The sequence below is a fragment of the Antechinus flavipes genome, chromosome 4 (assembly GCF_016432865.1).
Source record: "Antechinus flavipes isolate AdamAnt ecotype Samford, QLD, Australia chromosome 4, AdamAnt_v2, whole genome shotgun sequence".
Lineage (NCBI taxonomy): Eukaryota > Metazoa > Chordata > Mammalia > Dasyuromorphia > Dasyuridae > Antechinus > Antechinus flavipes.
Genome location: NC_067401.1, coordinates 433912842 through 433926995, shown reverse-complemented (window position 1 = coordinate 433926995; position 14154 = coordinate 433912842). Strand labels below are relative to the sequence as shown.

General features: G+C 34.8%; 1 protein-coding gene across 1 annotated transcript in view; it reads right to left on the bottom strand.

Moving 5' to 3' along the window:
- RGS5 (regulator of G protein signaling 5) overlaps positions 1 to 14154 on the bottom strand; it is an 85737-nt gene that overhangs the window by 35349 nt on the left and 36234 nt on the right. Inside the window, exon 2 of the mRNA XM_051999148.1 lies at positions 4702 to 4812. Coding sequence (XP_051855108.1) covers positions 4702 to 4812 — 111 coding nt within the window. The remainder of the gene's footprint in view (positions 1 to 4701; positions 4813 to 14154) is intronic.

Below are 14154 nucleotides of genomic sequence, written 5' to 3'. Positions count from 1 at the left end.
GGACAAAGGGGGGAAAGGGGGACACATAAACAATTAGAAGTGGACAAGCAGTCCTGTGGTTTGGATTTGCTTACAAAAGCAGGCCCTTTCTGTCTGAATCCAGTACAGGATTCAGCAAAATAGTTCAAGACTATGCATAGTCTACTGACAGTAGGGATAACAAATCAGAAGCATGATATTATATTTAACTTTTTTTTAAGTAGGTTCTAACTGATCAATAACTGCCTTTTTGTTTACTTTAAGGGGAGGTTATGGTCTACTGGGGCTGCAGACTCAGCTCTGAAATGTGGCTTTTATAATCCAATGACCACTCTGCACTGATGAGCCTCTCTTTTATAAATGCAGAAAACTCAATTATATCTCCCTTCCTGTGGCTAGGATCACTTTGAAGATATAAAAAGGAAGATGGAAATAAGCACTTAGGTTGATGAAAAAAAAAGTAAAGATAAAAATAATAGCCTGCCTCTTCCCACACCAACCCTTCAATTCTACATTAAGTTGAAGGCTATTTGGACAAAAAAAAATTTTAGCAATTTGTCTAAATACTGGTTTCTTCTTCATATATGGGTAGGCAGAAAGAGATTCCTGTGTTGTCAAGCCTTTTCATTTGTTCTGAAAGCCTGTAGGTAGGAGATTCAGAGATTTGTAGAATTTTAGAAATAAGAGCGACCTTAGAAATCATCTAGCTCAGTCCTTTATTTTAAAAACAAAGAAATTGAAACCCAAGGTCAATTGAAAATCAGTGGATAAGCATTCATTAAGAGCTTACTGTATGCTAGGCACTGTGCTAAGAACAAAGAAAAGTTAAAAAAAAAAAACCTTTTCTCTCATCTCAGGCATTTATATTCTCATAGGATAGACAACATATACATAAATCTATAAATATAATATAAAAACATAATAAGTGGAAAATAGTCATAGAAGAAGAGCTCTGGATGGGGAAGGGAGAAAGGGAGAGTCTGAGAAAAGCCTTCTGAAGAAAGTAGGATTTGAGCAGAACTTTAAAGGAAGCCAGATATTCTAAGAGGCAGAGGGAGAGGGCATTTCAGGCATGAAATTCTATTTATAAAGACTTTTGCATAGTATATGGCTCATAGTTGGTACTATATAAATGCTAGCTATTGATATTACTAGTATTATTATCTCTTAACAAAAAGGAGATGGACTAAATATGAAGAATGAAACATACTTTGGGATGGGGCCAGTATGGGAATTTATTTGGCTTGACCATGCATATTTGTTATAAGGCATTTGTTTTTGTTTTACCAGTGGGGTCAAGAAGATAATAGAGGAGAGAAAAAATAAATGCATGTTTATTGAAAACATATATAATTTACAAAAATGTAATAGGAATACTATCTTATATTTGGGTTCAAGAACTCAAATACACAAAGACAAAATGGAGGATGGAAGTTTATCTTAAAAAAATATTGGGATGTGAATGGACATTAAGTTCAAGAGGCATCTATTGTGTAATAAAGTTAGGAAGAGCTGTAATCAAATCTCACTTTTTGATACATATTTGATTGTATGACCCTAAGTAAATTAACTTCCAATGTCTGAGGCAACTCTAAGCCTATTAAACTGCAGAGAAAGTATTGATCATCATTGGTAGAAGGTAAGAAGCAGGGTTAGACGCAGACTTGAAATCACTTATCTGACAAAAATAAAGAAAAACCTTCTACACATTAGAGCTATCCAGAAGCACCTGAGAAGTAATGAGTTTTCCTCTCAGCAGAGTTCATCAAAGGCTAGATGACCATTTATCTGGTTATATTTTAGAAAATGGGCCTGTTCAAATATAAATTCGACTAGGTGACCTCCAAGTTCCCTTTCAACTCAGCTATCTTATCATTCCTTTTAGGTCACATCCATTTTTAGTCTATCTTTAGCCTATGCCCTGACAAAATAAGAATGAAGTATCCTTTCTAAAGACCATTTCTACAAGTATTAAGTGCACTGATTTTCACGATAGAGAATTTTGCCTTTTAAGTCATTTTTCAACTACATCCACCTCTTCCTGAACTTTTTTGGGGTTTTCTTGGTAAAAATATGCAATGGTTTGTCATTTCCTGCTCCAATTCATTTTACAGGTGAGGAAACTGAAGCAAACAGAATTAAGTTGACTTCCCCAGGGTTACATAGCTAGTATCTAAAGCTGAATTTGAGCTCAGATGTTCCTGATGGCAGCCACAGCACTCTATCCACTGTACCATCCCACATATAGATGAATAAACTGAGGTCCAAAGAGAGGTCCTCATTCCAGTGCTTTTCCTACTACATTACAAGGCCCAGAACTCAGATTTACTGAGTTTCATCCTTGTTTTCTTTCCATTCCAAGGAATGGAAAAGAACATAAAAAGAGGATTTGACCAGTGAAAGGAACAATAAACCTGGAAGTCAAAGAACTTGTATTTAAATTCCTATTCTAATACTAACCACTATTAACTAATCCTTGGCAAGTAATTTGGTTTGTCTAGAACTCATCTTTAAAATATGGGGGTTAATCTAGATACATCTAACATTTTTCATCAATTAGAAAAACAATTGTTTTGAGATCCAAATTTGTTAATTAGATATCTAAAAGATCCTTTAATTCTTGACCTATTCCCAATTTCCATGCCTATTTTCTTCTTAAGAGAAGAATATTTGTTAAAGTGCATTTGAGGGTCACCATTTCTGGCTCAGACTTTCCCTGGGGATTTCCCAGGATTCTTAAAAATGCCTTGGAATTAATCTTTCATGAAACGAGGAAATGGACATGGCTGTAGCCATTTAATTATACTGTCTCACTGAAGCCATATAATATATCAATATCACAGAATCAAGTAGCTGGGTAGCTGGCCAGGCCAAAGTTGTTTGTCATTGAGTGGAACGACAAGGGCAAGAATTTTTATGCTGAGAAAGTTGTTTTATTTCTTCTAAATTAAAATTTATTTTAACTTGCTATATAACCTTGAATGAAGCTCTCTCCTAGTTCTCTAGCCCATTAAGCCATGAAGTTGTTTTAGTTTAAGAATCCTTGAGTAATAACAAAATTTTACATAGCTCTAAAAGACTTGCAAAACTTTCCTCACCCCAATCACAAATTCTCTGATATAGCTTGTTACAAATATTATTATCTCCATTTTATAGATGGAGTAACTGAGGCTCCAAAGAAATTAGTAAATTTACTAAAGTTATGAAACTGGTATCAGAGATGGAACTTGTACCCAAGGGTTTTCATTCCAAGACTATTGCTTTTTCAACTAAACCACAATTATCTTTGTTTAAGCATTCTCACTATAATCACTCAGAATCACAAAATAAGAATTACAGAAAATCACAGAGTTGGAAGGGCCTTTAGCAGTTATCCTCTTTACTCCATTACAGGCCACAAGAACTTCTTCTACAACATAATAAATAAATGGATATCCAGACTCCACTAAAAGGTCTTTAGTGAACAGGAATTCATTATTCTTGATACAAATTATTCCAGTTTTGGATAGCTCTAATTGTTAGGAAGATTTTTGTCCTTACATGGAACTGAAAACTCCCTTTTCATAATTGCTAACCATTTACTTCAAGTCCTTCTCTCTCTTTCTGGCATTACATAGGACAAATCCAATCCCTCTTTCTTATCAGAGCAATGAAAATACTTGAAGATAATTAATCCTATATCTGGAGCCCTACACCATGACTCCTCCAGCCCAAATACTGCAAGTTTCTCCAACTAAAACTCTCTCATGATGTTGATCACCCTCTTCGGAATATATTTCAGTTTCTCAACTCCCCAAATGTGATGCTTAGAACTGAAAACAGTGCTCCATATATGGTTGGACAGATGCTTTGGAATCATGACCTCGCTAGTCTTGATAGCTCTCAGGGAAGCTATGCTTGTTTGAGGTTTTGCAAGGGGGAATGTTGAAAACTAGTTTTTTATATATTTTGAAAAAAAAAAACATCCTAAAAACAATAAATAAATCAAGAAAAAATAGAATATGCTTGTTTGGGGCCTTTCTGCCACAATATTATACTACAGATCAATACTGAGTTTCCAATTAATTAGATTTCCCAGGTCTTTTCCAGGACAGACCTCTGTCTATACTATCTGTGGCCCCTATGAAATGATTTCATTGAACTTTGTATAAGACATATGTTTAGGAAGCTTTTGTAAAATTTCTAAAACCATGTCATGTACATACATGCTCTGCATCCTGTAGTATCAAATATTCCACAAAGATTTAATGCTTTATAAAAATAAACAAATATATACATCTTATTAGTATGAAATTTTGCTTTTATCTTTAAAAAATGGGAAATTATATGTATATCAAAGAATTGTCTTAAAATAAATTTCTTAGTGATTATCAGCAAATATTTGATTTGTGTATTTTGATTTAAATACCTATATAGCTGAGGTCACAGCAAAATTTCTCAGGGACAAAGTAGGTTATGAGTAGAAAAAGTTTAAGAAGCCCTGCTCTATGGAAGGACCCATTTTCTTCTGTTTTGTAAGAAGTCCATCAATGTCCACTGCTTGATGCTACAGGCAGGAGAAATATGAGATGTACTATGGCTTTATTCACTAGTCATCTCTCTGGAGGTTCTTGGGGGAACTTCCTGAAGTACTAATCTTTAGAGTTCTATAAATGAAGAAGTATTCTATATCAAAGTGTCAATCCTCAAAGGGAATGTGGTTGATATTTATTCAATACTCACTTTTGGGTTTTCACAGGCTTTTCTGGCTTATCAGGATATGGTATGATGAAGTCAATGGTTGTATCAGGCTTCTGCAGGAGAGTGCCCAACTTAGTCTTGATCTCCTTGGCCCTGCAGGAAGCAAGATATTATAAATCTCCTAATAATTGCCTATTATATGATTTCACAAAGTGAATTTCCTCACCCAAAATTCCACAAACCAATGAAAAGATGTAAATGTAAAGAAAAAAATATACAAGGCATTAGGATATATTTGCTCTATTTTTAGATGTGTAAAACACTTTTAAATATTTGATTTCATCTAGGTTACTCAATAACCCCAAGAAGTAGGTACTCTCAAATATTGTTAGCTACATTTTATAAACTGAAGAAATGGAGTCTGAAAGAGATTAAGTGATGGTACACAGGTACATTTGAAATCAGGACATCTGGGTTTCAAATTCAGACCTTTAAACTCTATACAACATGAACTCTCCAAAAAGCCCATCCAACTCTGAAATTCCATCAACCCCTTCTTGATTCATCTGCCTATAACAAGTATTTTTTAGTTAATTCATTCATGGGTCTTTTAGTATATGCCTTTTTTTTTTTTTTTTTTTTTTTTTTGCAAAAAGCACTGTGATTAGACACTACATCATATGCTCAAGGAGCATAGGAGTGCAGGAATTCTCTTTTGCTTCTTTTGGTATTTGGTAATTTGGTAATTAGCAGAGTGCCTGGCAAAAAGAAGGTGCTTAATAAATGTTTTTGATTGATTGATATAACCTCTATTATCATGAAGTTTGTAATTTAGCAAATATACCCCCCTTCTATTAGATTATAACCTGACTGCAGAGAGGGGCCAGGGTTTACATTTCCCCTCCTTTAAATCCACTAAAAACATATATTACCTTTCTACTATATTTCAGTCAATGAGAATTTATTAAATATCAACTATATCCAGTTATTCTGTAGGCACTGGGGGAAACAAATAAAAATATGAGTCAATTCCTGTCTTCAAGAAATTTGTATTCCTAAAAGGGGTTCCTGAACATATTAAATTTTCAATAAAGACTACTTTACTGACTGAATACCTGAAGAACAATGCCTTCCATCAATACATTAGCTCAATACTTAAATGTGATGGAAGTCATAAATGGTATATTTAAAGCTAAAATGAATTGCAGTAACAATTTTAAAAATAGAAACTACACAAGCTTTTTGTGTTCACAGATGAGGAATTGAAGAAATTTATCCAAGATCTTTGCTGTTTTTGTTTGTTCTTCATTTGGGAAATAGACCATGATATCAGGAAGGTGATGCTACAACCTTCAAATAAATTGGATTTAAGTGAGTATGGGCTGTACAAAGTCACCAGCCTCATTCTCTCCTCTGGAACTATTATAGGTCCAATGAAGAGAAAGACCAAAATGACTGGAGATGTCCCCAGGTACAGTGGAAGATCATAGCCTTTTTTTTTTAAGTGTTTTTTTAAAAAGGAAGTGATTGAAACTATTGAATGAAATGTGATTTGGGAGTTTTAATTACCAGTGTCATCCTAATTTCTCATTTCCACAGATGATTAAGAATGTCCAGACATTATCCTACTTCCATATTGCATTCACTATCATGTGACCTCCTACTTATATAGTACAATATGCATTGATGTCCATCTTCTACTTTAATTAATTCCATCCTCCTTTTCTATCTTCTTAACCTTAGCCACTTCAATTCCTTCCTTCAAGTAAATAACTTATTTAAATAATTATTAAATTAAATTATTAGTTTCAATAGCTAAATTATTTAGAATTAATAGGAGTTAAACTATAAAGAAAAAGAAAGGAACATTTTTTATTAAAATTATGAATTTATACAAACACACACACACACTCCAAGGTCACACAGATAATGAGTAAACAAGAGTTACTATTCAAACTTGGGTCCTCTCACTTCAAATCCTGCAGTCTTTATGTGGTGTCATATTACTACCCTGATGCCTTCATCCTTCAGAGAAGAAAGTTGGCTTCCCACTTAGTCCCATAACTAATCTTTTCAGGTGTCTCTCACTTTGTCAAAGTTCTGGAATCTAAATAACAGTTCATTTTATTTAATAGAGAAAAGTTTGCCAAATGTTTTCCTTCATTACAACTTAAAGAAGAAAGTTTTGTAAATATTATTGCCCTCATTTTACAGATAAGAATGCTGAGTCCCAGGGGATAGTAAAAGATCTAGCCACAGTCACACAATTCATTTATTAGAATTCCTCACATCACCTGCATGAGGAAAACACACACAGTCAAGTCAGATTTGACCTTGATCCAAAAATCAAGCTTACCGTTGACTAGGGAAATTTTATTAAAATTGTGCATAATTCAGATTCTTTCCCTTTCCTTTCCTTCCTGATGTCAACTTGGGCCATTTCATTGTGATTAATTCTGATCAAAAAGTTCTTGATGGAATAGAGTTTGCCTAGATCAGGAGTGGTTGTTTGTCCTTTGTTTTTGAAGGGGACTAATGAATCACACGGTGATGTCTTCAATCATGTGTGAGTAGGATTTAAATGGCATTGCATTGGACAAAGTCATTAGCCTTGCTTCTCTTCCAGAATCATTGAAGTTCAGTGGTAAGGCAAAAGTCAGGATGACTGATGATGGCCTGGGATGCAGTGGATGACCTGAGCATCTTTGATATCAGACTCAGCTCTAAGCACATACTGATGGTTTTTGGAACAAATTGTTCTCATCCATATATTCTATGCGAGGAAGTTTTCATGTTCCTAGGGTAGATACCTCCCCCCTCCCCCAATTCATCTATATGTTCAAGTCCTATTGGATACCATCAACTCATCTGCTGAGACAATTTACTTGGATATGGTCACTGTATATACTACAGCTTCTTCAAGCCACAGGTAAGAGTTTGACACTACTTAGACACCCAAAGGTAAATGAGCAGCCCTGCAAAGGGCTCAGCAAGCTCTCCTACCAGAAATGACAGTCTTCCCTGAACACCACATCAGGGATACACAGATATGGGAGAGGGAAGAAAAAGAAGGTGTCACATAAAAATGGAGACTTTGTGTTTAGTTCTGATTCCCTTCATGGGTAGTGGACAATAGTTGGTTATTAGAAAGCTTGGGTAGAGCATACCAAGGATGAAGTCAAGTTCTTTAGAAATGGCTTCACAGAATAATAAATGAAGAATTGGAAAAGATCTTAGAGGCCAGTCAACAAGTGTAACAACTTTATTTTTTGATGTAAGGAATTAAAGACCCAGAGAATTGAGATGATTTGTTCAGTCCATGGGCAGTGGGTAGCAGAGTTGGGATTTGAATGCAGTTCCTATAATTTCAATTCCCACATTATTTCAACTATACCATAGGGGATGCTCAACTTACACTAATTTTGGTCCAAAAACCCATTTTTGAGACAGCTTTTAATTTCTATGAGAAAAGGATTAGAGTATCAATATAATACATGGTGGTCAGTTCCCTGGGCCAACACATAAAAGTCCTATTTAACCCATAATTAGATAATAGAGTAACAGATCTACTATGGTTTGGTTTCAATAGGATTTTGTGGGCAGATCTGGAAACCTAACCAGTATGTATGACTGGTTATACAGTCTGTACCATTTTCCCTTTGGGAACACAAAGGCCAGAAATATTTCTTACTCAATCATCTCCCCCTCTTCTTTCTTTCCACTAGTCAGGATGGCGCCATTGGCCACCCAGAATGTCACCAATGGTAGCTCAACAAATACATTTGATTCTCTGTTTCATGACCCCCTCTCTCAAGCCTGGGCTGGTCATTCCTGTATATTATTCATAAATCAGGTATTTAGGAGGTCCATATAGTTTAATCAAGAATTTGGTCTGATGAAGAAAATAGCATAAGTAACATGAATTAATGAAATGTTGAGCCTTTCATTCTAAAATAGTCAGACTTTCAGAGTTATTTTCTTTTAATAGAAGCTGGGGCCAATTCAATTAAGGTTATGGAGAAAATCCACAAGATTATACAGTATTTCTATAAATTCCCCCCTTGGGAGATTCTAGGGAATGGTATTTTATCCCTTCTAGTTCCATAAACAAAAAAATTTCAGAATGAAAAACAAATAAAAATGCAAACCCATAGCATTATTGTTCTCCTTTGAGAGATGAGCTTAGACTTCTCAAATGTCAGAGACAACTTCTTGAACAGGAGACAATTTTGCAATTTAGAAATACTTCCTATTTTGCAGACTGTATTTAACCCTGCAGGGGCCATTTTTCTTGACCACATTAGGGTGATGCTTGTAACAGGAAACAATTTTATTTTCCCCCTTTTTTCCCCCTTTGTTTTATAAAGAAGTCATTTGGAAATGAAATCAATTGAAGTCCTTAGGTGAAGATTTTAATGAATGTCTGAGGGAAAGGAAATTCTCTCTCTAAATGACTCATACCACCCATTTTGAGCTCAAATGGGGTGTGAATAATTCTAGAGCTGCCCTGAATGGAATCTGTTCTTGGGAAGGGGAAAATACACTGTCTGAGAATCAAATTACAAAATGGCCCCAGGACCCCATTAAGCATCCCTGCTCATGGGTGAGTTGAATGACAGTTATCTCTTTAAGTTCCTAGTATAAAGTTATTCTCAATAACAACTGAAGCCAAAAGAATGGGCGATTTAAAAAAGAAAAAAAAAAGCATTACTTTAAGACCACAGATGCCACTAAGACTGACTTAAGCTTCTCATAGACTTGTTTTTCTTCATTTTCTCCAGTCCTTTTATTTTAAAGATGAGGAAATCAAGGCCCCGGGAAGTCATGGTTTCAAAGCTAGTAAATGTCAACACTCAGGTTTGAACCCAATGAGGATTCCAAGGGGAAATACTAAACATGCTGCCTATAAAAGAAAAGTTAGAAGATTTGGTCTAAATAAGATATATTATAAAGTTCAAATCAAGTGTGCTCACAAGGTACTTCATTCATTATGCATGACTTCAATTAGCCTTTTATGGAGCATAGTCTTGTCAGAAAGTCCTGGAAATAAGATTGTGGGTCAACTGTAGTCACAGAGGGAATCTGCTAAAGATCAAACATTTATCTAGACAAAGTCATTGAAATCTTAGATGATTCCAGAGATGTCTGATATCTTGGAACCCAAAGTAAATTCCTCACCAGGTTGCCTTTTAGAGGACTCAGAAACAGCCAAAGAAAGAAGAAAAGGACATAGTAGGTATTTTCTGGGGACTCTTACTAAACCAAACTACTTTCATTTAGAATCTAATCTTAATGCTATACACTTCATGTTCCCTTTTGCTGAACATTTGACAATCTTCTTGAAGAGATAGACCTGCCTGATGACCCAGGAAAGAAATGTATAAAAAAGTGCAACCCTGTACTCGGGGGATTGATTCTGAGCAAATTACCACATTCCTTTGTTTAGGTGGATAAAAGACAGAAAAAAAAAAGGGAAAAAAAAAGAAAAAAAAAAAGGAATATCCTTGCATAACCAAGAAAAGCCAAAAATAAGCCAACTATGCAAAAGTCTGCAACTCATTTTCAATATTAGCAGCACTGTGCCAGAGAAAGAATACTGGTTCTAGTCAGCAGACATTGGGGGGCTGGTCACTGAGTTCCCTTCCAGATCTTTTCTTCCCATATAGATTGCTGAAGATATGAAAACTAAAAATAGAAACAGGTACACTGCAAAAGTCATGTTATCTTAACCTGAACAAAAAGGAGGGGGAGAATCCAATAGAGTCTACTTGAGGATATGTATAGCTGGGAATTAATTAGGCCTTCAGGACAGAGCTGTGCCAAGAATCATAGACAGTCAAAGGAGGAGAAGACCTTAGAGAATAGATTAAAAAAAAAACTGAGACCCATAAGTGTGAAGTAATTTACCTCATCAACTTTTTTTTTTGATTCAACAACCAATTAGTAGATAGTTACTTGATATTGTTAGTTCTATTTTACAGAAACTCTCTAAACTGGAATCTCCCTAAAGGTGAGGGCCAAAGTTCTATATCTCCTACAGTGCCTAATATAGTGTCTTACCTATAGTAAGGAGTGAAACATCTGTTAATTTATAGGCAAAAAGGTCTCTTCTCTACTCTAGTACTATCTAAGCAATGGTGATCAAAGGACCTGAACAAGACAAAAAATGAACAAGGAAAACTTAGTCTGAAGAAACACTATATATAAAGTCCAGTGATAGGCATTGGAGCAGATAAAATGATAATTGAAGCAGGGCCTCTCTACCCACAGAGCTTATTAGTTAGTGAAAGTCATAATTTGAACTCAATTCTTCTTACTCTCTAAGTGACTTTCATTCCACCATTGTATCTATATATTGTATTGATCATGAGTTGAGAAATAGTGGGACATTATTACTAGAAACCTATAGAACATTTCTTTTGACAGACTTTTCATATTGAATAAATATGAGAAGATGAAATCTATGATTCCAAGTGATGCTGAATGAATAAAACAAGACCAAAAGAATAACAGGCAAACTGACTGGAACTAAACAAATCAATTATATTAAAAATTAAGTGAGAACATAATTCATGGTGAATATGAACTGTGACTGTATTACTCTTTTAAGATTAAGACACAGCTTTGGTTCCTTTTGAGATGACAGAAATTCAGTTATTTGTATAATCACTTTTGTGTACCATTGGTTTTTAGAGGGTTACTTTCTTAGCTGTTGTTCATAGACCTAAATGTTTTTTTTTAAATAAATGTCACAGAATAAATGGACTACAGAATTGGAAAGATCCTTATAAGGGACCTCTACCAAAGACAAAATCTCTATAATATACTTTATGTATGATCATCAACCGTAGCATGAATTCCAATGAAAGGAAACATACAACCATCTGAAATAGTCTTTCCACTTTGGGGAAGCTCTAATTATTTGATAAGTTTTCCTAGCATCAATGTCCCTTCCACATTCTTCCTGTTATTCTGTTCAACAGAGCCAAACAGAATTAGTCTTAATCTCTCTTCCACATAACAGCCTTTCAAACACTTAAAGACAGTTATTCTGTCTTCCCAAGACTTCTTTTCTCCAGGATAAATCAGCTTTCAACTGATACTTATCAAGCATGAACTTGAGACTTTTCACCATGTTTATGTTTAACATAATTAGTGTACTATCTATAATGGATAGTGAGGTTGCACAATGGTTAGACTCTTTCTAGCCTAGAGTCAGGAAGATTCATGTTTCTGAGTTCAAATGTGGCTTCAGACACCTACTAGCTGTGTGAAGCTGGGCAAGTCACTTAATCCTGTTTTCTTCAGTTCCTCAAATGTTAAATGAGCTGGAGAAGGAAATGGCAAAGCACTCCAGCATCTCTGTTTAAAAAACAAACAAACAGACAAAAAAAAAAAAACCCAAATGGAGTAATGAAGAGTTGGACATGATTGAAAAATGACTAATCACAACTATACTTTGTAAAACTGAATGTAATTTTCCAGAATAAATAAAATGATATTTGGAGAGTTCTCAGCACCAGGTTTGATGCAAAGTAAATGGAAGATAATGTTTATTCCCTTCCTACTCTTCCTCCTTCCAGATGTGGTTTGACTAAAACAGAGTAGAAGTGATAAGCATCTTCCTATTCCTGGGAAGTATGTCTCTCCTACCATAGTCCATGAGTTCATTATTATTTGGGGGTAGGGGAGGGAGAAGGAGAAAGCTATTGTATCACATTCTTTACTCATTTTGATCTTGCAGTCCACTAACTTCCCTCCCCTGATTATTTTTTTTTAATTTTTATTTTATATTCTTAATTCTCTTCTTTTCCCCACCTTTCTTCCAACCATTAAGAGGACAAGAAATATGATCCATTGTATTATGAAATTAGTCACCTTGATTTAAAAAAAAAAAAAAAACAATCCTGCTGTTTAAATATTGATATCAAGCTCCATCTTGAATTTGGGTAGTTGAAAAAAATTTATATTTATCCTATTAGATTTAATCTTATTCAACTTAGTCCAATATTCTAAGCTAAAGTTTCTGTAACTGAATATGGTAGTTGCAAAATTATGCTTTATTTTTAGCAAATGTTTAATTTGAATACATATTTTATATACCTATGTAACTGGGGTCACATAAAAATGTCTTGGGCCAAAAGGGATCATAAGTAGAAAAAGTTTGAGAAGTCCTGCTCTTGATAATCAAGATCATTTCAGATCATGATTCTATTATATAGGGTGTTAGCTATTCTGCATAACTCTGGATCACTTAAAAATTTGATAAGGATTCCAATGATTAAAAAAAGACAAAATAAAACTGAAAGAGCATGGACCCAAGCATATATCAGTGGGATGCTTCTCTGTAGACTTCATCACAAGTAGACATAAAGCCATTGCTGGCTACTGTGCCAGTGTCTAGCCTCCATTTTGTCCATAAAAATGACCTGAGATGACTTCATGATACAATGTGTCATATTTCATGACCTCTCAATGGGTGGGAGAGAGATGGGTAGAAAGGAATTTAGAACATAAAATAAAAATTAGCCAAAAAAAAACTAAAAAAAAAAAAAAATGACAGGAGACTTTATTGATTCATTGTTAAAATCTAAGCAAACCATATCTTCAATATGGTTTTTGCATGACTAATTCAGAAATTAAGTCAAAAAAAGGAAATAAGGTTAATCTGATTAATTCTTAAGTTGTGCTGGATCTTATTGGCTGCCATTTTCTTTTCTACATATCCATTATATCTTTAATGATAGAATTTTATCTCGATTTAATGATGTTCCCAGTGGCCTATAACCTGAAGATTTCATTCATTTACCTTTAATGAAAACCAAAATTTGGTCTATTCTAATGCAATAATATCCCTCCTATTTTCTTCTCTCTTTCAGACATCACCGAGGGACTAGCAATCACATCTGCCATTGCTTTCAGTGTTTAAGGACATAGTTCCATGGCTTGAATTCATTAAAGGCAGCTGGCTGTTTGCTTACCATTCCCTTCCTGTGCTTGGATTAACTTTTTCCCTGTTAACTCTTTCTGTTCAGCATGTAAAGTGATTCATGGATCATTCTCCTTGGCAGAGAAAACAGAAGACAAATAAACTCTGGCAACATTGCCTTGTCTCATGAGGTATATCCATCCCATTCAGCCCAAACTGAGCTCTTGTGACAGCTTGTCTTTTCCTCTATTCCCTGATTATTTTGGGTGTCCTCATATTTGCTCCCAAGCCAGAGCTTGCTCTGAAATTTTGAACTATTCTTAGAGGTCCATGACATGGTAGTATATTCATTGTCTATTACCTTCTCTTGCATCCATCTTCTGGACAAGTCTTTAAAAAGAAACCAGGTTAACTAGTGAATTCCTTGTGCTTCCACATTTTCAAATAATTCCTATTTTGTTACTTCTTCAAAAGCACTTTTTCCTTTCTGTCTTCATAATCTCTTTTTTGAGAGCTTCCCATCCCTTCTGGGTTATCTTCCTCTGTGGAACTCAAGACAACAGGAC